The sequence below is a fragment of the Barbus barbus genome, assembly GCF_936440315.1.
Source record: "Barbus barbus genome assembly, chromosome: 32".
In the NCBI taxonomy this organism is placed as follows: domain Eukaryota; kingdom Metazoa; phylum Chordata; class Actinopteri; order Cypriniformes; family Cyprinidae; genus Barbus; species Barbus barbus.
Window position 1 is genome coordinate 13,848,668 of NC_136760.1, and position 21,927 is coordinate 13,870,594.

Consider the following 21,927-nt stretch of genomic DNA (forward strand, 5'->3'; position numbering starts at 1 on the left):
AACTGTGAGGGGGGTGAATTTTTTTATAACTCATCCATTTAAATTATATTAAGCCTTAAACTTTGATTGACGTTGCTGTCTCTATCTGCTGTCTGTTAGCCGTCACGTTACCTCAGCCGCTGAACTTGGCATCTCTGCCGTGTTTCTGCTTTTGTTTTATACAGTCTATGGCTTTTTTCGTTATTATTTCTTAAAATTATCTAATAAAATGGCTTGTTGTGCGGTTAATTGTACTAACAGACCGTCCAAGTCTAGGCTCCATTTTTTCCGGTGAGTGATATTGTAATGTAATTTTATTTATTAATTTATTTATTCTTTATAATTTTATTTAAAACACTCCAGAATCCGACAGACTGTGATTGGCTGTAACGTTAGGCCTGTAATTAACGTTACTGTTTTCCTCCAATAGAAAACTGTTACGCTATAATACAAACTCTGTGGCTTAAAGAATTAAAACCGATTAAAACTGTTTTTAAAAGACGAAACTCAGTGAGAACATGATTAATAAAGCATACTATATACAGACAACCAGGCACCTCAGTTCCGCCCACGTCCCGCCTCATTGCCCATTTTGGATCATCCGGGAGTGACGCGCGGTGACGCGTTGCTAAGATGGCGGCGGTCGGCTCCGCCCACTTTAGGCTTCAAAAACGCTCTTCAGAAACCTACGAGTGACGTCACGGACACTACGTCCATTTTTTTTTACAGTCTATGATTTCGGGTTTATTCTGACAACTTCAGTCCCACTAATGCTCATATACGGACTTTAAAAAAAATAAAAATAAATTAACTTTTCATGTCATCTTCATCTCGTAAATCATGTTTATTAAAAGATTACAATTATTTTTACTGCAATCACTTTTTTGTTAATTCGTTTATATAGGTTTTGTGCACAGGTTTATTTTGGACCTTTTTCATACAGACCCTTTACAGTATTAAGCTGCATAACCTATTTAGATAATCATTTTTTTATGGAATAAATCAAATGTCAATCTGACTTTTAATATAATGTGGTCATCATGGATTCTGATCGATACTAATTGTCTAGTTGCTGGGTTCATCCATCTTCACTTGCATGTGATTACTGCCAACAACTCTGGCTGGATGTCAACTTAATACAACATTCAGATCACTTTCAGAAACTGTTTATAAAAACAATACTTATTACATTGAACCTTTACTCACTTTCGTTGCTCATTGTGCTCAATTTCATACAACAATAACGGCATCTCTATAGCTTCCAGTTCGTCTGCAATAAAGCACAGCAGGGCCAAAACGCCACGTGATCTGCCATGACTGAGGTAGATGCAGCAAACTACGAGAGCGGGAGAGCCCCGAAGTGTCCGACTTGACGACTCCGTTTTCAATTCCGCCCCTGACTGCAAGCGGCTACTCTCGTTGACCACCGTCTGTAGCCGTGCTTCAAGTCGAACGCACCTATTATTATCCCCCTTACCTAACCCCACCCCTAAACCTATACCATCACTATGACGTCAGCCAATCAGGACACATGGCTTTGTCCAAATTCAGATGGTCTAAAAACGCCCCGATCTGGTAACTCCCATTACTTTGCTGCAGAGACCTATACTTGAACTAGAGGGCTGCATTGGGTTTGGGCTCCCGCGGGACCCGACGCAAATCTCGCGGGAGCGGGCGGTTTTTACCTTTACTGCGGGTGGGAGTGGGCGGTCAGAAAATTTTGCGGGAAACCCGCGGGAAGCGGTGGGATTTGGCGTGCAATGAAAATGGAGTCAACACATGAAGTTGAGAAGAAAATTAAAGCGGCTGTTTACATGACAAAAGCAAAATCTGGCACCTCTGCCCTGAGGCGACATACCTCATCTGCACAGTTCTCTCAGGTCAAAGCAAGCTCTCATTCCGCAATACAGCACTTCCTGCTCACGTTAAGCAAGAAACTACAGAAATATGTGTTGCACTTTGCTGTAAAGATATCAGACCGTTTGACTTTGTTGCCGGGAAAGGCTTTGTTGACATTGTTCTTTGTTAATGCAGCAGGTAAATATGGCACATTTGATGTGAGAGATGCTCTGCCACATCCAACCACTGTGTCTCGACATGTTGAGGGAAAAGCACAGGCCCTGCAGTCGTCTGTGGCAATGGAGATAAAGCCCATCATTGAGATGTATGGGTGTGCCATTACAACGGATATATGGACTGAGGATTACCATAAGACTTCATTCATATCCAGCACCATTCATTACACAAACGATGATTTTGTTCTTGTTTCACGAGCATTGTTTGCGGCTCCATTCGAAAACGGCATGTCAAAAACAGGAGAGAACATAAAAAAACTTGCTGTTCCAGAAACTCCGTGCATTTGGAATAGACACGTCACTGCTTATTATTGGCCGTGTTGTGTTTGTGACTGATCGCGGAGCCAACATAGTTGCTGCTCTGCGTGGGTACACCAGGCTCAACTGCAATACACATATCCTGAACACAGTGGCGCCTCCAGAAATTTTTCATAGGGGTGGCCAGATGGGGCCACTTAAAATCTTGGGGTGGCACACCAAAACTATAAACCATAATTTCAGAATTGTATTCTACTGTTGTAGTAAACCGGCCTGTAGAAAACTATCAGAAAGACTTAAGGAAACTCCTACTGATATACTTTGGTTTATTGTGTTATATTTAATGTTACTAATGATATAATGTGCATAGACTAATAACAGTACAGTTAACATTTTGAGTTGCACAACAATTCTTTTTATTTTGCAATTATATTTGGCATAAGGTGTACATTTATTTGACTGGGAGATATCTATAATGAAACAAGAGGCAAAATCAGTTATTCTGATATTAAAATAATAATGACAATAATAATAATAAGCCCCTCTCATAATTATCAATCATAGCTGTAATAATGGCCTATAGGCATTTCTATTCAGACTAATAAAACTCAACTACTAATAAACATGAATCAAAAAGCTTTAAGTGATTGTCATGATTTGTAATTTAATGGAAACACACTAAACAAAACATACATTTCTCCAGATGATGTTACTATCTAGGCTAGCCATCAATTTCATTATTAGGGCCACGTGATCGTAACTTCACCTGTTGGTCCAGGAACACGTCTAACACCTGCTTTTGCCGTGTCCTGCCACGCTGTGACCAATGGTGCTGACTGTCCCTTCTGTGACCAATGGTGCTGCTGTCTGTTTTTCCTCGTCATTGTGTTCTGTCACTAATGCTGGCTGTGTATCATGCTGCTCTGTCTGTTCCTCTCCTCCTCCTTCTCCTCCTCCTCCTCACTATTACGGGCACGCGCTGAGCTGTTGCTGTCTGAGCGCGCAACAGCGGCATGGACGGAGGGGCGGGGGAGAGGGCTGGCTACTGTGTGCGATCGAAGATCTAGAGCGGCTTGCCTGCCTGGCTGTGCATTAGGGATGAAATGCATAACTGATGCTACTAAAATTTATACTGGCCAGTGGGGTGGCCAGGGCCACCCCTGGCCACCCCCTGGTGGCGCCATTGCCTGAACATCATCCTGTCCAGCGCATTTGCCCCAGACGTGTTGACCAAGACACCCGAGCCGTCTGAACTGTTGACCAGTGCAAAAAAACTGGTAAAGTATTTCAAACATTCAGGACTGCAGAACAGCTTGAAGACATCCCTCAAACAATCCATCGAGACCAGGTGGAATTCAAATCACGATATGCTGGATTCAATAATGCAACAGTATGAGGAGATCTCCACATTGTTGATGGCCAATAACCAGTATAACAAATTGCACAGATAAATGAAAACAGTTTGAAAACAGTCGTTGCGTTTCTCAAGTTATTTAAAGAGGCTACTAACGACCTCGAGTCCGAAAACTCCTCTCCAAACGCATCACTTGCGCTGCCATGGTCCGTCAGACTCCTTGAACACTGCCAAGCAGCATCCCTCGAGCCTCTGCTCTCTGAAGTTGCCAGTGTGTGTGTCTCACGTCTGGAAGAACTGATGGGCACTAGTGACACATCAGCAAATCCCCTCCACATGATCTACAGAAGTGCAACGTTTCTGACTCCCAAAATGCGATTGCTACGGATGTTGTGCCCAGATGCAAGAGATGACGTGATCAAAGAATAGGTAATATATAGGCTATATTGTTTTAAATATTAGCCTATGTTATTTAATTTGTTTGTAGACATATTCTAAAGCGAAATTACAGACCTTTTACACAAATAATAGATTATTCGCATAAGAATAAGTTTAATAAAGTCAAGAATGAAGAAATAAATTACAATGAATACAAATCTTTAAAAAGTAATTGAATAGGAGTAAACTACAAACAAACTCATTTTAATAGCCTACGAATTAAAGGCTATTTTATTTATTTATTTCCTTTTTGCAATAGCCTGTTAAGCAAGCTATTTTGAATGTGAAATCTGTGAGATTTCTTGAGGCATTCTATTTATTTCGTTTTGTATTTAATTTAAATTATATCTATATTTTCTAAGTTCTGTGTGTTTATTTATTTAATAAGTTAAAGTTATTTCATATTTGGCTTATTTAGCCTACTTACAGGTAAACTGTCTGTTAGGAGTTAAATTGTTTGTTAATCGTTTAATTAATCGTTTGTTGCATGTGTGTATCATGCAGTAGCCTCTACGTTTTAAAACGGAGGTGCCCATATTTAGTTTTAACGGTTAATAGTTTATAACGGTAATAAAAAATACTCAATGTTTTTTTGTCAAGTGTGGTGCTTTGGTTTAGCATTGCTTCATCTTATTTAAACGAAATCATGTTTAAAGCCTGTTATTCTGGATGTTAACTTATTTACTTTGAGTATTTCTGAACATTTTTCACAAGCTCTGAGAGAAAGTCCGCGGGCCCAGGCGGGAGTGGACACAAACATTGCGGGCCCGGGCGGGAGTGGAACTCGCAGGTTGCGGGAGCGGGTTTAAGAAAACGGTCCCGCGCCGGGCTCTAGTGTGAACCGCTTGCGAGTGTAGAAGACAATACAATACTTCGCCTATTTAGAGGATTTGAGGGGAAGTTATTTGGCAACCCAGAGGGAGGAGATCTGAGAAGCCACACACACTGATAACTAGACATTGGTCAGGCTCTTAAAATGATGTGGAGAGGCAACCATTAAGATAAGTAGGGGTTTGACATGGTTTTAGAGGAAAGAGATGACATGCTCGACGGACATCGATGGACACTTAGCGACAGAACAATACATGGATATTTGAACGCGATGCGGAAACGCTGAACTTAATTTTTTTTTTTTGAGTGACTCAGTAACGATTTTGGATTTGTTTATTAATTATTAGCGAGAAAAAGATAATATAAAATGGCTTATAGATCGGGTTTATTAGCTTTTCCCAGTACCTCAATAAACCCCGGTATGAACCCGGGTCACAGCAGCGCCTTGAGAATGCAAGCAATGCTGCAGAATTCACTCTTCAGAGGGATGGGCAGTACCCCGAACCAGTACCTCCAAGTAAGACGAAACCACTCTTTATTTGTGCTTTGAAGCGTTTAGCATCACGCCATAGCTTCAGTCTTCCCTTCTGCTCTAATATGGGAAGTGTCATAGCAACAGTGTCGATTTAATAGCACATTTATGACAATAAACACTGTCATAAAATACCAAGATGCTTCTTTACAGTAATAAAACGAGAAAAGACTGACATTTTTAATTAATTATTTTTAAAAGCACTGTATAGTGAGGCCGTCGAAGAACATGCATCTACTTCCGCGTTTGAGTCGCAGCATGAACACAACGCGCGTGCTTTACTTTCAATATGTTACCTGCAAACAATCGGGTCAGCATCAACAAAAAGTGCCATGGTAATGCTATTCCGTTTTGTAATATACAGTGGTGCTGATACGATTATGTTTGGACTGGACATATAAGTTTCCATTGTAATAGCAAGGTGTTCGAACATAAACAATAGAATAGTATTTACTGCGCCGTTGAGGAACCTACCTAACACGCATTTGCCGTGTATCATTACCTAATTATCCCATGAACTTATAAAGTTAAAAACCATCTATCATCACTTTACCATGGTACCGCCAAGGTATTTTGGTAACACTTTACAATAAGTTCCTATTACTTGGCTACAACAACAACATGAGCATTTCTTACAGTATTAATCTTTGTTAAAATTTGTAAATTACAAAAAATGTTCATGTTAGCACAGGTTTTACAAATACAATATTTGATTTTAATAATGTATAAGAGGCCTAGTTCACCCATGCATGAAAATGTAGTCTTTTTTTTTCACCTTCCACTTGTTCCAAACCTGTATGAGTTTTCTTTTTCGGTTGAACACAAAAGATATTTTGAAGAATGATGGTAATCAAACAGACTTCCACAGTATTTTTAAAGTCAGTGGCTACCGACAGCATTCTTCAGAATGTCTTCTTTTGTGCTCAACAGGTTTGAAACAACTTGAGGGTGAATAAATGATGACACAATTTTCATGTTTTTTAGGTGAACTATCCCTTCAGTAAATGAAATTAACATCAGCTAAGAATAATAAGTGCTTTGGAAGCATTTTTTATAGTTCGCTGTTGTTATCTAATGTTACCAAATATTACAAATGGAACATTGCAAAGTTATACCATATTTTTGTTGTTACCAGCGTACATGTAGGCCTAGTCCTACATACATTTTTCAATTTGTCAAACTTTACCAATAATAACAGTCTGCTATTTGTTAGTGTCACAATAGTAATACTCAAATCCTACAATTGTACCCACAGTGCCCGAGTATGTCACCGAGCCGAGGAATGCCAATGGGGGGCATGGGGTCTATGGGTTCCCCTCTACCCAGTCCGTCTTATAGCGGACCCATGCCCATGCGACCCGGGATGCCTCAAGCCACGATGGACCCCACCCGGAAGAGACTCCTACAGCAGCAGCCCGGGGGTCTCATGGGTCCGAGAAGGGGGTTAGTACATTTAGTATCAATATTTGTGCATGTATGGCCACAAATTTAAAGTTACAATAACGTTCATATCACTTCAAATTTCCCATTGAAGTCTTGGTTATGAGGCCTTATACACAAAGGAAGGTTTTAGTTTTGGAGTACTAAGTAAAGTTTGTATTAGATGATGTTAATAATGTGGCATAAAGTGGTCTGGTTCTACTATAGAGCAGGATGTCAAGTATGATGTAAAATCTAAGAAAAGCTTCTAAAGCATAAGAAGCATGATTCTGCTTACATGACAGCAAGTGTCCAGTACTGAACCCAAAAAATGTAATCTTCCAGCAGATAGGCATTCGTCTCTGGAAACCAAAGACTTCTTTGTCCTTCTAACTGAGAGGCTCATTTGTTTCATTTTGCCAAAAAGCATAGCATAGCTGTGAAATAAAAAAATGGTTTAAAGATGTCTCATGCTATTAGCGAAGAGACTAAGCCACAGGGCAGATTAATTTGATATTATTGATGTTTGCTGAGGCATTTTGAACACCCTTAAATGGAAATGTATTAGTTGTTCACCCTCATGATGTTCCAAACCCGTATGACTTTATTTATTCTGTCAGACATCAAAGAAAATGTTTTGAGAAATGTCCCAGTGTGCTCACCAAAACTGTTTGGTTACCCATATTCTTCAGAATATCATCTTTTGTATTCTCCAGAAATAGTCATAAAGGTTTGAAAAGACATGAAGGTGAGGAAACGATGACAGAATATTTATTTCTGGGTAAATTATCTCTTTAACCATAAATATTAAATTTGGCCATTTGTGATACACACATGAACAATTTACACCTCAAATTAGTATCTAGTTGAGGAGAGATGTGCTATTGTTGATCCAAGCAATTAGATGATTTTTGGTTTCGAATGATAAAACAAGTGAAAATTCCACAGATATAAGGAGCATCTTGAAAAAATTTAGCAGACAAATCCAGTCACTTTAATAGGAATCCATGCGATCAGGAGTTTCGCACAAGGCCAAAGAAGTTCCCCACCAGATTTTGCTCATGTCTAAGTTGGTCTCTCAAAACAAGTATTTTTCTGTTACAATACAGAGATTCTGCAAGTAACGTGTGAAAGTGACATGCATCACTACTTTATTGACAATGGGCAATAGACCTTTTTTGTCGACTGAAATTTTGCAAATGTGACCACACCTACAATTATGGGGGGGAGGGGGGGGCTGAGGCAAAATCTTGTTTTGTTTTATTTTTTTGTGATCAACATTTTTATTCAGATTTAGTTTCATTCCAGAAACAAAACTCAGTTCACGGTTCAAAAGAACTATGTGCATCAGATACCATGAAGCCGTCCACTTATACAGAGAGAGAGATAGAAAAATAAGAGAAATAAAAGTCCGATAAGCATTGTAGGGATGTCAACTTTTCAGTCTATCTAGCAACATCTCAGAAACATTTGTCCAACTCTGAATAGTGTTGTCCTTTGCGCCATTGAGTCTGGCAGTGGTACCTTCCAGCAAAGCAATGTCTCTGAAGTATGATAGCCAAGTGAAAGTTATGGGAGTGGATGGTTCTATCCATAATTTCAAAATAGTCTTTTTGGCAGCAGTACTTGCAGCTGATAAGGTCCTTTTTTGATGAACATTCAACTGGAGACTGGAATCATCTAGCAGAAGAAGCAGCAGGGGATCTCGAGGTACATCTAATTGCATGTAGTCCGAAAGAATGGAACATACAGATTCCCAGCAAGGAACCACCACCGGACATTCCCAAAACATGTGCAAGTAAGAGCCTATTGTAGATTTATTACATAAATGACAGTAAGGATCAGATCTAACCTTCATCTTATATAGTACACTGGGAGTGAAATAGGCTCTGTTAATACATTTATAATGTATCATCTGATGTGCAAGATTCTTAGAGGCAGTAAAACATCTGGCCCATACCACATCCCAATCAATTTGAACAAGACCTTCCCTTTCCCAAGAGTGGATAGCTGGAATATAAGTATATTGCAATAAGAGAATTTAATTATAAATCTTAGAAACTAAACCACTAGAAGGAGTATCAATGTTCAACCACTCCCACAGAGGATGAGTGAGCACATTGGTGGCCCACGGAACGCCGTAGGCCTTTAACGCTGACCTCAGTCTTAAATATAGAAAAAAAGAGAATCCAGGTAAAGAAAACTCTGCACTTAAGGCCCGAAACGATTTGAGGCCATCATCAATGTATGAACACCAGAATCTGACCATGTTTTAAAAACAAAGGGTTTGTTGCCAGTGCATAAACGGTTGTTGTGCCATAATGGAGTTGTCTTAGTATATAAAAAGGGTCCTCCCGCAATTTTCTCCACCTTTTTCCATACATCAAGTGAATATTCAATAATTGGTCCATAAGTTTTCTTTAAGGATTTAGAAATGCCTGAAAAGGGGAGATCCTGTAATCGAACTGGATGAATAATATTTGCTTCCAGAACTCGCAATGGAACCGAAGAGTCCGAATTAACCCATGTTCTGATTCCCCTTATTTGAAAGGCTAGATTATATAATTCAAAATTAGGAAATGACAAACCTCCATCTAATTTCTTACGCTGCATCGTCTTAAGTCGGATTCTGGGTTTTTTCTTCACCCATATAAAACTAGAAATGGCCATATTAAACTCCTTGAAGAAATGTTCAGGTGGAGGAAGAGGCAACATGGAAAATAAAAAATTAACCCTGGGGAGCACATTAATTTTAATTGTAGATATTCTTCCGTGAAGAGCTAAACATAAGGGTGACAACCTGTCTAAGTCCTTAGAAATACATATAATAAGTCCCCCCTCAATACATCTTAGAAATAAGATGTATTGAGGGGGATATAGTAATACCCAAATATGTAAACTGTTTGACTATGGGGATAAGAGGAGGTAAATTATTAGATTCTTGTCTAGCTGCCTCAATCAGAGGCAGTAGAGCCGATTTGTTCCAATTTATTTTGTAACCTGAAAAACTACCAAATATGTTAAAGATTTAAGCGCTCAGGAACGGACACAGCAATATTAGAAACAAAAAGCAAAATATCATCAGCATAGAGAGAAATTTTATGTGAGGTATTTACACAAATAATTGGTTGTATAGATACAGTTTGCCGTACAGCTTGTGCTAATGGTTCCACTGATAAAGTAAAGAGTAAGGGCGATAACGGGCATCCTTGACGGGTGCTCCGGCCAAGAGCAAAAGAGGAAGATGCTAAGGAGCCTGTAAGAACCCGTGCTGAACAACAATTATAAAGCGTTTTAACCATTTGGATAAATCCCTGTCCAGCCCCTACATGATCAAGAACCGCCCAAAGAAAACTCCACTCTATCCTATCGAAGGCCTTCTCCGCGTCCAATGAAATGACCGCGGAGGAGGCTGGATAGGAACTGGATCTATGAATAATATGTAGAAGTCGCCTGATGTTATCGGAGGCAAATCGATCTTTGAGAAAACCGGACTGGTCATAGTTTATGACTTTAGCTACACAATTACTTAGTCTACGGGCTAAAGTTTTAGCGAAGAGTTTCGCATCTGTAGTTATTAAACTAATAGGTCGATAACTGGCGCATTTTGGTCCGTGTGAAATGTTCCATTTTCAATCGCAAAATTAAAGGAGTTAAGAATAAGTGGAGAAACTATATCCCAAATGACGGAAATTAGTTCAGGGGGAATTCCGTCACTGCCTGGAGCTTTGTTCTTTGGCATGGAGTCTAAAGCCAGTTTCAGTTCATCTAAGGACAATGGGCCATTTAGCATCTCTAAATGATGTTCATCAAATTTGGAGAGGGGAAACTGCTGAAGAAAAGAAACATTTTGTTGATAACTTGAGGAGGAATTAGAGGTGTATATAGTTGTTCATAATAAAATTTAAAAATCTGATTTATGTCTTGGATTTGAGTGTATAAAATACCATCCTTCTTTATAGCGCATATATTTGCCCTGGATTCCATCTGTTTAATCCGTAGCGCTAATAATTTGCTTGGTCTCTCCCCATTAAAGTAGTAAGACTGTTTAGTGCGATGCATAATAAAATGGGCTCTGTGTAAGAGAAACTCTTTTAACTCCGATTTAAGTGCATTTAATTATTTTTCTTTTCGTTGACTATGTATTTTTAAGATCCTGTTCCATCGCCTGAACTTGTTTCTCTAACTCGATTCTGTGGCCATTTCTAGACCTCTGACGAAAGGAGGAGAAAGCAATGCTTTTCCTTCTAATAAAACACTTTACCTCCCATAGCACTTGAGGGTTATTTGTCGAACCACTGTTCAGTTCAATAAACTCTACCAAGGAGGTGCGCAGTTGTGATAAAAATTCTTGATCGAGAAGTAGAGATGTGTTAAATCTCCAACGTTTGCTTCCGGAGGAAATAAAAATTGGGAGAAGACGCAATGTAACTGGGGAGTAGTCTGAAAGAAGAAGGGGTAATATATCAGCGACTTCAACAAACGGAATGAAAGCTGGTGATATGAGCAGGTAATCAATGCGAGAGTAGGATTTATGGCGAGCTGAAAAGAAGGTATAGTCTTTGACAGCCTCATTCCTCAATCGCCATATGTCTCACACGTTGACCTGTTTAATAAATCCCTTAAATAACTTTGAAGAGGTCTTATCCAAATGTGATATTTGAGACCTATCAAGTATGGGATTATGCACAGCATTGAAGTCGCCTCCTATGACAAGGTGATAATCATTCAGACTTAGTAAAATGCTGACGAGCTGTTGGTAAAACACACTATCATATTCGTTGGGAGCATAAACTGAAACAAAGGCGCATTTGATATTGGACCATGTACCAAGTATGCAAGTAATGCAACCATCTGCATCACTCCTAGTGCAATGTATGGAAAAGGGAAGACGCCGAGCCATTAATATCAAAACCCCTTTAGATTTCTTATCAGAGGAAGAAAAATAAACTAATTTGTAATACCTATTTTGAAATTGATGTACATCACAAGTTTTCAAATGAGATTCTTGAATTAGTGCGACAGAAACCCTTTTAGATCTTAATCCAAACATTTGGTTCTCTTAATGGCGCCGTTTAAACCATTGACATTCCAAGACATTATATTGAGAGCCATAATTCAATTGAACTACTGTACATTTTGCTAAATAAGAAACTAAAATTAGTGGACCTATGGGGATAGTTCATGGCATCTGGAACTATAAGGGAATAACAACAAGAACGGAAAAGAAAGGCAGTAAGTGTAGAGTGAGAACAAACTCTCCTACCTGCCATTACAACAATCTTGTCTGGATACATGGCCAGCATAACAGAAGGTCACCCGAGTCTCAAGGCCAACTCGGTATCAGAGTACACTAAGTAGTACTCGGCATATTCGTGATATCAGTCTAAGGGTGTTGGTCCTTTTCAGGGGTCTGAGCGCGGTTCGCGTGATTTTTGGCCCATATGTGAACACTCCAAACGATCTCAGACCCCTCAGAAACGAACCGAACTCATCTCAGGAGGTGGTCTGAGCACGGTTCGCTTTGAAATATTGGCATGGTTCGCTAAAAACGTGCGATGTGAACACAAATCGCTCCCGGTCCACTTGTTTTTTTGTTTTTTTTCATTCGCTAAATTTCTTTAATTTGGTCTTTACGCGTCTCCGTACAAATCGCGCTATTCAAAACATGGCAGCAGCTGTTGCTGGGAGAGGGATATTATGGACAGACGAGGAAACGGATGCACTTCTACAAATTTGGAAGGAGGACTATATAAAAAAAACAACTGTCAACAACCCACAGAAATTCAAAAGTGTTCGTGCAATTTTCAGCAAAACTGAAAGACAGGATTTAACCGGACCGCTCTGCAATGCCAGGTTAAAGTGAAGAAATTGCGCCAGAAATATATTACAATCATATTTATTTGATTACACTGCTTTTCCATTGTTTTTTCTGTGTAAACATGGACGCGTTTGACTGCTGCGCTCGCGTCTCTTGCAGTGTCTCGTGCATGAAACGGCTTTCTAAAAACGCGGCGCTCTAGTTATTAAAAGATGTTTAACTCCAATCTCCTTGCATGTTTTCCTATTTCACTGCCCGCGTCGCATCTTTGTCAACACAAAAGCACATTCTGTGTGAATGGCATAGAGAGCATCACAAGAGAGCGGTTAATCATGTGCGCTGTCATGCGGTGAAATTAAATTGCGCGCGGGCATTTATAAGCTATATAAAAGCGAAGGAAAGTCAGATGGAAGAGAGGGAAAACTCCAACGAACTTTGTAAAACCAAACTGTATTATGCAACTCGCCGACATTGTGTCTGTGGCCAAAATAAAAATTAATTATGCCTCTGCGCAGCGCGCACACTTGGAGCCAGGCATATGACGCAGCCGTGCATTTACCAGGCGACCAATGGCAATGCCCGTTCTAGATGGATTGTAATTGTATATAATATATTATGTTCTCTATTTCTCTTTTATAATTTTAAAAACATGTCATACAGGAAAATGAGCACATGCTTAGGGTCAGCCATCTTGCATATTATTGATCTACCCATAATGCATAGCACTGCAAGAAACCTGGGTTCCAAAAAGAAACATTATGAACACAAAGAGGTCTGAGACCCCATTGGTGCTGAAGTGGACCAACAAAGGATCCGAGTCCTCTCTGAGGAACAGGGATAGTGTGAACATGAAGAGAACTGGGTCCTTTTTCACTTGGTCCACCTCTTTGTCCACTTAAAGGGGTCTGGGTTTGGTTCTTTTAAAGAGGACCCAAGTGTGAAAACACCCTAAATCTCCTCCTGGAGACAACGCTCTGTCATCCATTAACCTTTCCACTGGCGTGCTGTCACTTAAGGGCTGAGGCGTAGCGAGTGCCTGTAGGTGGTCAACAAAAGCCTCGACTTCAGTCGGCGTTTGGAGATGAGAGGTTGATCCGCGATGCGTCACCTTGATCGTGGCGGGATATATCATGAAGGAAGAGATCCCGGGCTGCGTAAGCCTTTTTCTAGATTGATTCATCTCGCGTCTTTTCATGGCGGTTTGGTTGCTGTAGTCGGGAAAGAAGAGAAGCGATTTGCCCTTGTGGATTATTTCTCCCGCGGCTCGTGCTCCCTTGAGGATAGCGTTTCTGTCCTGAAAGCGGAGCAATTTGAAGATTAGAGTACGCGGGCCCTTTCTGTTGCTGTCACGCGTGTAGATACGATGTGCCCTGTCTATCTCGATTGGTCTGTTATTAAGTGACGGGATCCACATTGGTAACTGAGTTTGCATGAATCCTAAAGCATCGCTGCCCTCTTCCCCCTCTGCGAGGCCGACGAGACAAATGTTACATTGGCGACTTTTGTCTTCAAGTCTCGCCATTTTATCTTGAAGTGTGTCTATGGTTAGCTTAACTTCGGCCGAGTCTTGCTTAACTTCCCGAACAGCTGTCTGGATGTTGTCAAAATTATTACTGATCAATCTCATCTCTCTCTCTAAAAATCCAATTCTTTCGGCGATCGGTTGAAATTCCTCCTTAAAAATTTCCAGAACGACGCCGAACTGTAGCTTTAGCTCTTCAGCCACCATGGCTCGCAGCATCTCATTAGCAGGCTCTTTTTGTGGTTTTTTCTCCGGAGAGGATGGCAGAAGCTGTCGTTTAGCCATCACGGAAAAGTAAACGAAATTAGGGAAACAAATATAAAGAGTTGTGCTGAGACTATAACTTAAACGGATGGTTTATCGACACCGGATCACTGTCAGCGGGTCACGTGATCTACAAAATCTTGTTTTATTTTAAAAGATAAGGCTCCTTATGAATTGTATGAATCAACTGTTTTCCTTTATAATGTACTTTAACAGGTTATAAGCAGGCCCAAATGGAAACTATTTTTTTAATTTAATATTTTTCTTTGGTTTAAACAGTAAATTGCTACAAAACATGACTAATTTAGACAAAAATATTTAATAAAATTTCTGCTAAGTTAAAATAATTGAGCATTTGAGCTCAATCTAAACTTAAGAGAAAGATGGAGAATTTCCAACTTTTTAAATGTTTATTAAAAATAATTGTTTCATTGTAAAACTTGAGGACAAAATTATATTTGTTTAAGAGTATTTGTGGCACACACTTCAGTACTTTAAACTGCACACTGTAATTGAAATAATATTTTCAAATATGTTTGTGTTGAGTCATGTTTCTTACACATCTGCTCTACATTTTCAGGGTGAAGAGGCGTAAGATGGCTGAAAAAGTCCTCCCACAAAGGGTGAGTTTAACCAGAATAGTATAAGTCTGTTTTTGTGATGCTGAAGTACATAGTTTCTCATGATTTTGGTGTTTTTCAGATCAGGGATCTGGTCCCAGAGTCTCAGGCTTATATGGACCTTCTGGCCTTTGAGAGAAAGCTGGACCAGACCATTGCTCGCAAACGAATGGAGATACAGGAGGCCATCAAAAAACCCATCACTGTATATGCAGTGTAGTAATTCAGAAATTAAATCTTAGTTCGGCTATGTTATAGTTAACACCCCTCCGGAAAAAAATTCTGTCATTTACTCAACCTCATATCATTGCAAACCTGTGTGGTTTTCATTCTTCTGTGGAACACAAATAAAGATATTTTAAAGAATGTTGGTAACCAAACCAAGTTTTTATGACCAATGACTTGGAGTGACACAGGTTGAGTAGATGATGATAGAATGTCCTTTACCACTCACGTTTTTATAGTAAAAGTAAAAATCTATTTATTTCAATAAGCAGTTTTATTATTTATTTATTACCTCAATACTCTGTTCTACTCTTCCAGCAAAAACGCAAACTGAGGATCTATATTTCTAACACCTACATGCCTGGCAAGCCAGAAGGGGAGGAGGCTGAAAAAGTGGCATCCTGGGAACTTCGAGTGGAAGGCAAACTCCTGGAGGATGTATGTAATGAGTTTGATTATGTGTTTGCTTATTTGCATGTGTGGGAAACAAGGTGAGGGTCACACAGTAAAGAACTCCATTTAAAGTGTTTCACGGCTAGTAGCAGCTTTAGATAAAGTTGACTGTGCTTAATGCTTTTTATTTGGCAGTCTTGAGTCTCTTGGTCTTTTGGCCAGCTAAACTGCACTGGCTCGTGTCCTCAGCTCACTCCTTCAAACCAGATGTGCTCTTAAGTTGTTCCATGTTCCCAAACTCTGTGGAAAAGGAATTGAAACTTTGGCCCATTTTGTGAAATTAGTCCAAAAATGTCTAAGCGTATATTTGCCAGCTGAAGACCTCTGGCTGTGCTGCTGCCACATGAAAAGAGGAAACGATTCGTTGTTTTTCTTCACTTTCTTCTGCCTCAGTGGTCATAATTTGAGTGGTACTGCAAAGGGAGCGACAGGCAAGGCATTGCGCAAGCATGTACTGGTGCAATAGCTGTTTGTGACTGCTTCTAAAATAACCCCAACCACCCACCCACCACCCCCAAGTGCAGTCAGCTCCTAACAATGCAGTATCAATCAACGGCATGAATGCACTGAAAAAAGATCTTGTTCTCTCTCCCCTTTTCTCTACTTAGTTATCTTTATCTTTGTCTTTTTCCTTAGCCTGGGAAACAGAAACGAAAGTTTTCATCCTTCTTTAAAAGCCTGGTTATTGAACTGGACAAAGAACTTTATGGCCCAGACAACCACTTGGTGGAGGTATAATATTATAGTTATTTGTTCATATTTTATATATTACAAGTCTGAGTTAATATGTCCCACATTATGAGTAAATCTACTTAAATCCTCATGATCATGATGACCTCATCAAACATAACATTACAATTCTGGCATCATTTACTCACCGTCATGTACTGTCTTACAGCAAATTCAGCCATTACATCTGTAGTCATATCTTTTTCTGTATATTTTAGTGGCACAGGATGCCTACAACTCAGGAGACAGACGGATTTCAGGTGAAGAGACCAGGGGATGTGAATGTGAAATGTACTCTCCTTCTCATGTTAGACCACCAGGTATATCATACACACACACACACACACACACACACATATACATATATATATATATATATATATATATAGATGCCATCAAAAATGTGAAATGTGAAATTTAATGAAAATTGTTGATTACGGTATTACATTTAGATCTGCTCAGGTTGCATCCAATATTTCTTTTTACATGTTTTTTTGAAGCATAATTTTGAGCATTAGAACACAGTTAAAAATATGAATGTAATAGCAAATCAGTGGTGATTTTCTATTTGAGGGATTGAATAAATGTAAATTTTAACAGCTAGACAACAAACTTTATAAAAGTTACTTTTGCAGACAAGGACTTAAAGCCAAAAAAACTAATGGGGTCTTTAAAAGAAAATCAGACTTAACTTGATTCATTTGCTAAGTTTGTTTGTTGCAAAGTGTATAATTGCATCTCTTTAATGACATGATGAGCTATCATCTTACTTCTCCTTCTACTTGACTTAGCCTCCGCAGTATAAGCTGGATCCACGCCTGGCACGACTGTTGGGCGTACACACTCAGACCAGAGCCAGTATCATGCAGGCCTTGTGGCTCTACATCAAAAACAACAAGCTGCAAGACTGCCATGAAAAAGAGTACATTAACTGCAACCGATACTTCAGACTGGTACCCAAAATGTTTAGCCCTCTTAGCAAGAAATTACATTTAGCTTCTTCTCACAATTCAGAAGTTCTTCACAAGACTCAAAACTAGGGTTGGGCGATGTCAGCAAAATTGGCATCGGACGATGTCTACAGTGAAGGGGGGGGCATAAGATTTACCTTACCACATAAACAGAGTAAAGAGTAAGGCTCAACATCGTGATGTCTATCAGCCATCGGCGATGGTCGATGACATTGTCTATCAGCCCAACCCTACTCAAAACACTAAAGCTCAGTTTAAAACTCATGAGAAAAGAAAAACTCTGCTGACACCCTATATCTAAGCTTTGCATTTGGCACTGTCTGACACAACATGCTTTCACTTGCCTCTAAATCGTTGGTATTACTGGCACAGCTGTGCACTGGCTCACATCGTACCTAAGTGATAGATAGCAGTTTGTCTTTTTCCAGAAGTAGAAACTTTCCACTGCTCCTGACCTGTTAACAGAGGCATCCCCCAGGGCTCAGTTCTCTGCCCGCTTCTCTTTGTAGTCTTTGTAGTCTTCTCTTTGTAGTGTACGTTGACACTCAAATCTGCATTAGCTCCTGTGTTACCAACTCCTAACTAAGAATCCTATCCATCTTTAGAAACAATGGTAATTTCACTTAGGAAATTTAACTTTTTTTTTCTTATGTAAAGAATTATGATAGGAAGTTTCTGTAATAAAGCTCTAGAATTTCATGAAGACTTGGTAGGGCCCACCTAGCAATTCCTCGGTCTATAATTCCAAAGACATTAGCAACTTCAATGAAACACCTTGCTTAGTGCCTGTAGTTTTGCATCACTCTCATTGTCTTCAGAATCACGTACCAGATTGTCTATGCCCACTGTATAATAGGTCATTCCAGGATGACAAGTTTTTAATACTAGCAGTAGATCCTCCAACATGTTCTCTCTGCCAAATCCCTTTATCTCTGAAGCATGTTTTATTAGCTTGTGCTGGTTTTAACCCTGTGAGAGAACTTATAAAATACATTTTAAAAACCTAATATAATTTGTTATAAATGTTTTGTGTCCATGAAAATAGCCACAGAATCTGGCATGGCATTAAACACAAACAACCAAACAAACTTCAGAATCAGGTTTAATACTTGATGTGAGATAATTATTGCATGCCTTATTCAAAGGCAAAAAAGGGATAGGTGGTTATACTCAGTGGTTATACTGAGTCATGAAACTGAACCGAACTGCTGTAATCCTGCAGATTTTTGGCTGCCCCAGGATGAGATTTTCGGATATCCCCATGAAACTTGCCACCCTCCTTCAGCACCCTGACCCCATTGTCCTCAATCATAGCATCAGGTGTGTATTTGTGGTTCCTGTTCTTAATGTTCTCTTTTGTTACTCAACAATTACTTTCCATGCAGTTTTGAAAGATTTTTTTTAATACAAAATATCTAAATATTTGACCTACCAGTCCATTGTTCAGTAACACTAATGTTTCTGAATATAGTTTGCACCTATATGTGAATTTCTTAGCAAAAGTAAAATTGTATCTATTTTAACTGGGTGAATTTACCTGAATAGGGAGGGAAAAGCAACTTGTGTCCAGCATACATGTGAACTCCTGTTTGAAACCTTTGTAAGAAATACTATTGAAAAAAAGTTTTGATTTGTTTAACATTTTTGGTATGCAGCTGTCATATAATTCTCATACTGTCATCTCATAGTTTTAAAGACTATAATCTAAAATGTGTAAAATTGTAAAGTATAGATTTGTAGAATAATCTGAATGTTGTTGTTTTTTTATGTCTGCTTTATTGCTGTATCATTTTGTCAGTGTCCATCCCAATGATCAGAAGAAGACTGCATGCTTTGATATCGATGTTGAGGTGGACGACCCTCTGAAGTCTCAGATGACCAGCTTCCTGTCATCCACAACTAATCAGCAGGAGATCTCTGCCCTGGAGATGAAGGTGTGTGTATGCAAGACATAAAAGACACCTCATGTAAATTATTTTCCACCCAATCTGAAGTTACTAACATAGTTTTTAACCAAACATTTTCATTCTCCATAAGATTCATGAGACTATTGAATCCATCAACCAGTTGAAAACCCAGAGAGACTTCATGCTCAGCTTCAGTAACAACTCACAGGATTTCATCCTGGACTGGCTCAAGTCTCAGAGCCGAGACCTCAAAGTACTTTCAATTTCCCTCATTGGATTTCCTTCAGTACTTTTCAGCTTCTTTTATTTGCCATCCGCCATTCATGGATGTTTTGTCTTGGTTTATGCAGTTAATGACAGACACTGTGGGAAATCCAGAGGAGGAGAGAAGAACCGAGTTTTACCACGCACCCTGGGTTAAAGAAGCTGTTGGACGATATGTATTTTCAAAGGTTAGCAGTGAGCACTTGGTATTTCTTTCCATTACAAGACACATCAGTGATCGGTTGCATAACCTGCTTGGACAAATCTTAAAGTCAGTCATCAATTTTTTTTCTTCAAGACTGGTCATAATTTTTTTTTTTAAGTCAGCTACAAATAGGTAGATTGGTCTAATTTGACTGATTACCCCTTGGATAACTGCTAGTTACACAGCCTTAATATAGTTGCTAAGTTTATGCAACTGCTATAGTAGTGCTTTTTTTTTTTTTTTTAGGTCCAGCAGAGGAGACAGGAATTGGAACAGGTATTGGGAATCAGACTCACTTAAGAGGATTCAGGCATCAAATCCATAGTCACCCGAGGAATTGGTTCAACAAATACACAGGAGAATGAAGCTTTCTGTTTGAAAACCAGTGGAGGAACTTCATGTAGAAGTTTGGGTGCTGGTATTGTTTAGTATATTGCTTATCAGTTTTAACACTTGTGCTATTACACGCATCTGGCCATATACATTTCAAATGCTTTTACAGTAACTGGAACTTCAGTACGTATCTTTCTCTTTGCATTCATTTTCTGATTTTCTCTTATGTACTCTGAAAATGAGGCATCCAGTTCATGATTCAGTTTGTTCACATACTCATCTTTGCTATTATTACATATTTTTTGTATATTTTACAGTAAGATATACAGTACTGTAGCTTGTTGGCTAAAACCCGTATAGGTAACTGATGCAACAGTTTCTTTTTGTTTATAGTAGGAATTACCAAACTCCATCAACATTTGCCATTTAGTTTTTGAAAGGTTTGTGGCTTCAAAGGCTATATTTACAATTGAATTGCACAGTTTTTGAGTTAAGATGCAGTTACTTATAATTAAGTAGACTAGTTATGAAAATGCAATGTTTTTCTTCAATTTTCAATATTGTGGAGTTTTCCATTTGGTCTCTCAGGAAAATATGTGCTGCACTACATTCAAGAGCCATGTTTTTGTGTTTCCACCCCAGCGGGAAATCCAGCACATTTGGTTGTCCAGCTGTTTTAGTTCAATGTACCAGACTTTCTGTCTTCATCTTGTTGGTGTGTTTACAGATTGTTTTTTTTTTTTTAGCGTTGAAAGTCCGCTGAAGTGGCAGAGACCATACAGCAGTGACCGAATTTGTGAAAGGTAGTGCTTCGGGTGTGCAAACCATCAGCATATTCTTATTTTGTCAAATATTCAAGCCATATTTTTAACTTTCTAATAAGTAGTTCAGTTCAGTATATACTTCTACATTCCAAACAGCTGATAGAAAGTTTCTGTTTAAGTTGGATTCAATATGTGGTTATTCATATTGGTGGAGTCATTTGTGTTTTTAAGTATTAAGTAAAATTTTCCAATAAGGAATATAGCAGGTTCAAGTTAAGCCCTATAATTTGTGACATGCTGCTGATTACCACAGAAATTACTTTCAACTTTCAGTTCATAAAGTGGTCAAAAACAAAATGTGTTGGTATTCATGTGCTTAGAAATGTATTTAAAAGTTAGAATTTAATTTTAAGTAATGGGTTGAAACGATTTTGTGTTAATCGACAGCACGTCACAGATGTTGTCCATAGAGCTGAACTCTGAATTTTCATTCTCATTTTGTTTATAGCTGAATTACGCCGTATTAATGCTGATCTGAAATGCAACAAGCTATTGTTCCTTTGATTTACTTGTGAAAGGATTGAGCTTTTTTTGTGTAAATGCATTTAAGTTCTTACAACTTAAGTTCGGTTTTATATTTTTGTATCAATAAAGTGCTTACCTTTTTGTACTTTTTTTTTTCTTTTTTTTTTTAACTGGAAAATCGAAGTATTTTAAACAATAAAGTTTCCATAAAGGGGGATTCACATGTGAATGTATTTTTGATCATAACATATTTTTATTATATTTAATGTTCTGGAAGACTGTTAACTTCAAGGAATTTGAAATGTTATCATCAGATAAAATATTTAATTCAAAAGTAAGAAAACAAGGTGTGTTTCCGTCTACTAGAAGGTAGACCGTTTGCTAGATAAAGCCAAACTCTGATCATGTTGATGCATGCAGTGTCTGGTTAATCTGGTA

General features: G+C 38.8%; 1 protein-coding gene across 4 annotated transcripts; it reads left to right on the plus strand.

Moving 5' to 3' along the window:
• The first annotated feature begins 4,854 nt into the window (after nucleotides 1–4,854).
• LOC306852704 (SWI/SNF-related matrix-associated actin-dependent regulator of chromatin subfamily D member 2-like) lies at nucleotides 4,855–21,711 on the plus strand. 4 transcript variants are annotated; one of them, XM_079389758.1, is made up of 13 exons: nucleotides 4,855–5,452; nucleotides 6,723–6,910; nucleotides 15,074–15,116; nucleotides 15,196–15,318; nucleotides 15,657–15,776; nucleotides 16,428–16,523; nucleotides 16,739–16,840; nucleotides 17,312–17,473; nucleotides 18,714–18,811; nucleotides 19,290–19,425; nucleotides 19,529–19,651; nucleotides 19,749–19,850; nucleotides 20,114–21,711. In XM_079389758.1, the coding sequence occupies exons 1-13, from the start codon at nucleotides 5,303–5,305 to the stop codon at nucleotides 20,165–20,167; spliced, it is 1,497 nt and encodes a 498-aa protein (XP_079245884.1). In that variant the 5' UTR covers nucleotides 4,855–5,302; the 3' UTR covers nucleotides 20,168–21,711. The 4 variants fall into 4 exon arrangements, with proteins under 4 accessions (XP_079245884.1, XP_079245883.1, XP_079245885.1 ...); XM_079389757.1 differs by having other exon boundaries at nucleotides 5,043–5,452; nucleotides 15,196–15,327; nucleotides 20,114–21,709; XM_079389759.1 differs by lacking the exons at nucleotides 4,855–5,452; nucleotides 6,723–6,910 and adding an exon at nucleotides 10,312–12,742 and having other exon boundaries at nucleotides 15,196–15,327; nucleotides 20,114–21,709.
• The last annotated feature ends 216 nt before the right edge of the window (nucleotides 21,712–21,927 follow it).

What these genes read in the sequence shown, in the direction of transcription:
- LOC306852704 (XM_079389757.1), top strand. Translation starts at nt 5,303, where the DNA reads ATGGCTTATAGATCGGGTTTATTAGCTTTTCCCAGTACCTCAATAAAC. An exon ending in TTCTCATGTTAGACCACCAG is followed by an intron (nt 16,841 to 17,311) that starts GTATATCATACA and finishes TACTTGACTTAG; the next exon opens with CCTCCGCAGTATAAGCTGGA. An exon ending in CTCAGAGCCGAGACCTCAAA is followed by an intron (nt 19,652 to 19,748) that starts GTACTTTCAATT and finishes TGGTTTATGCAG; the next exon opens with TTAATGACAGACACTGTGGG.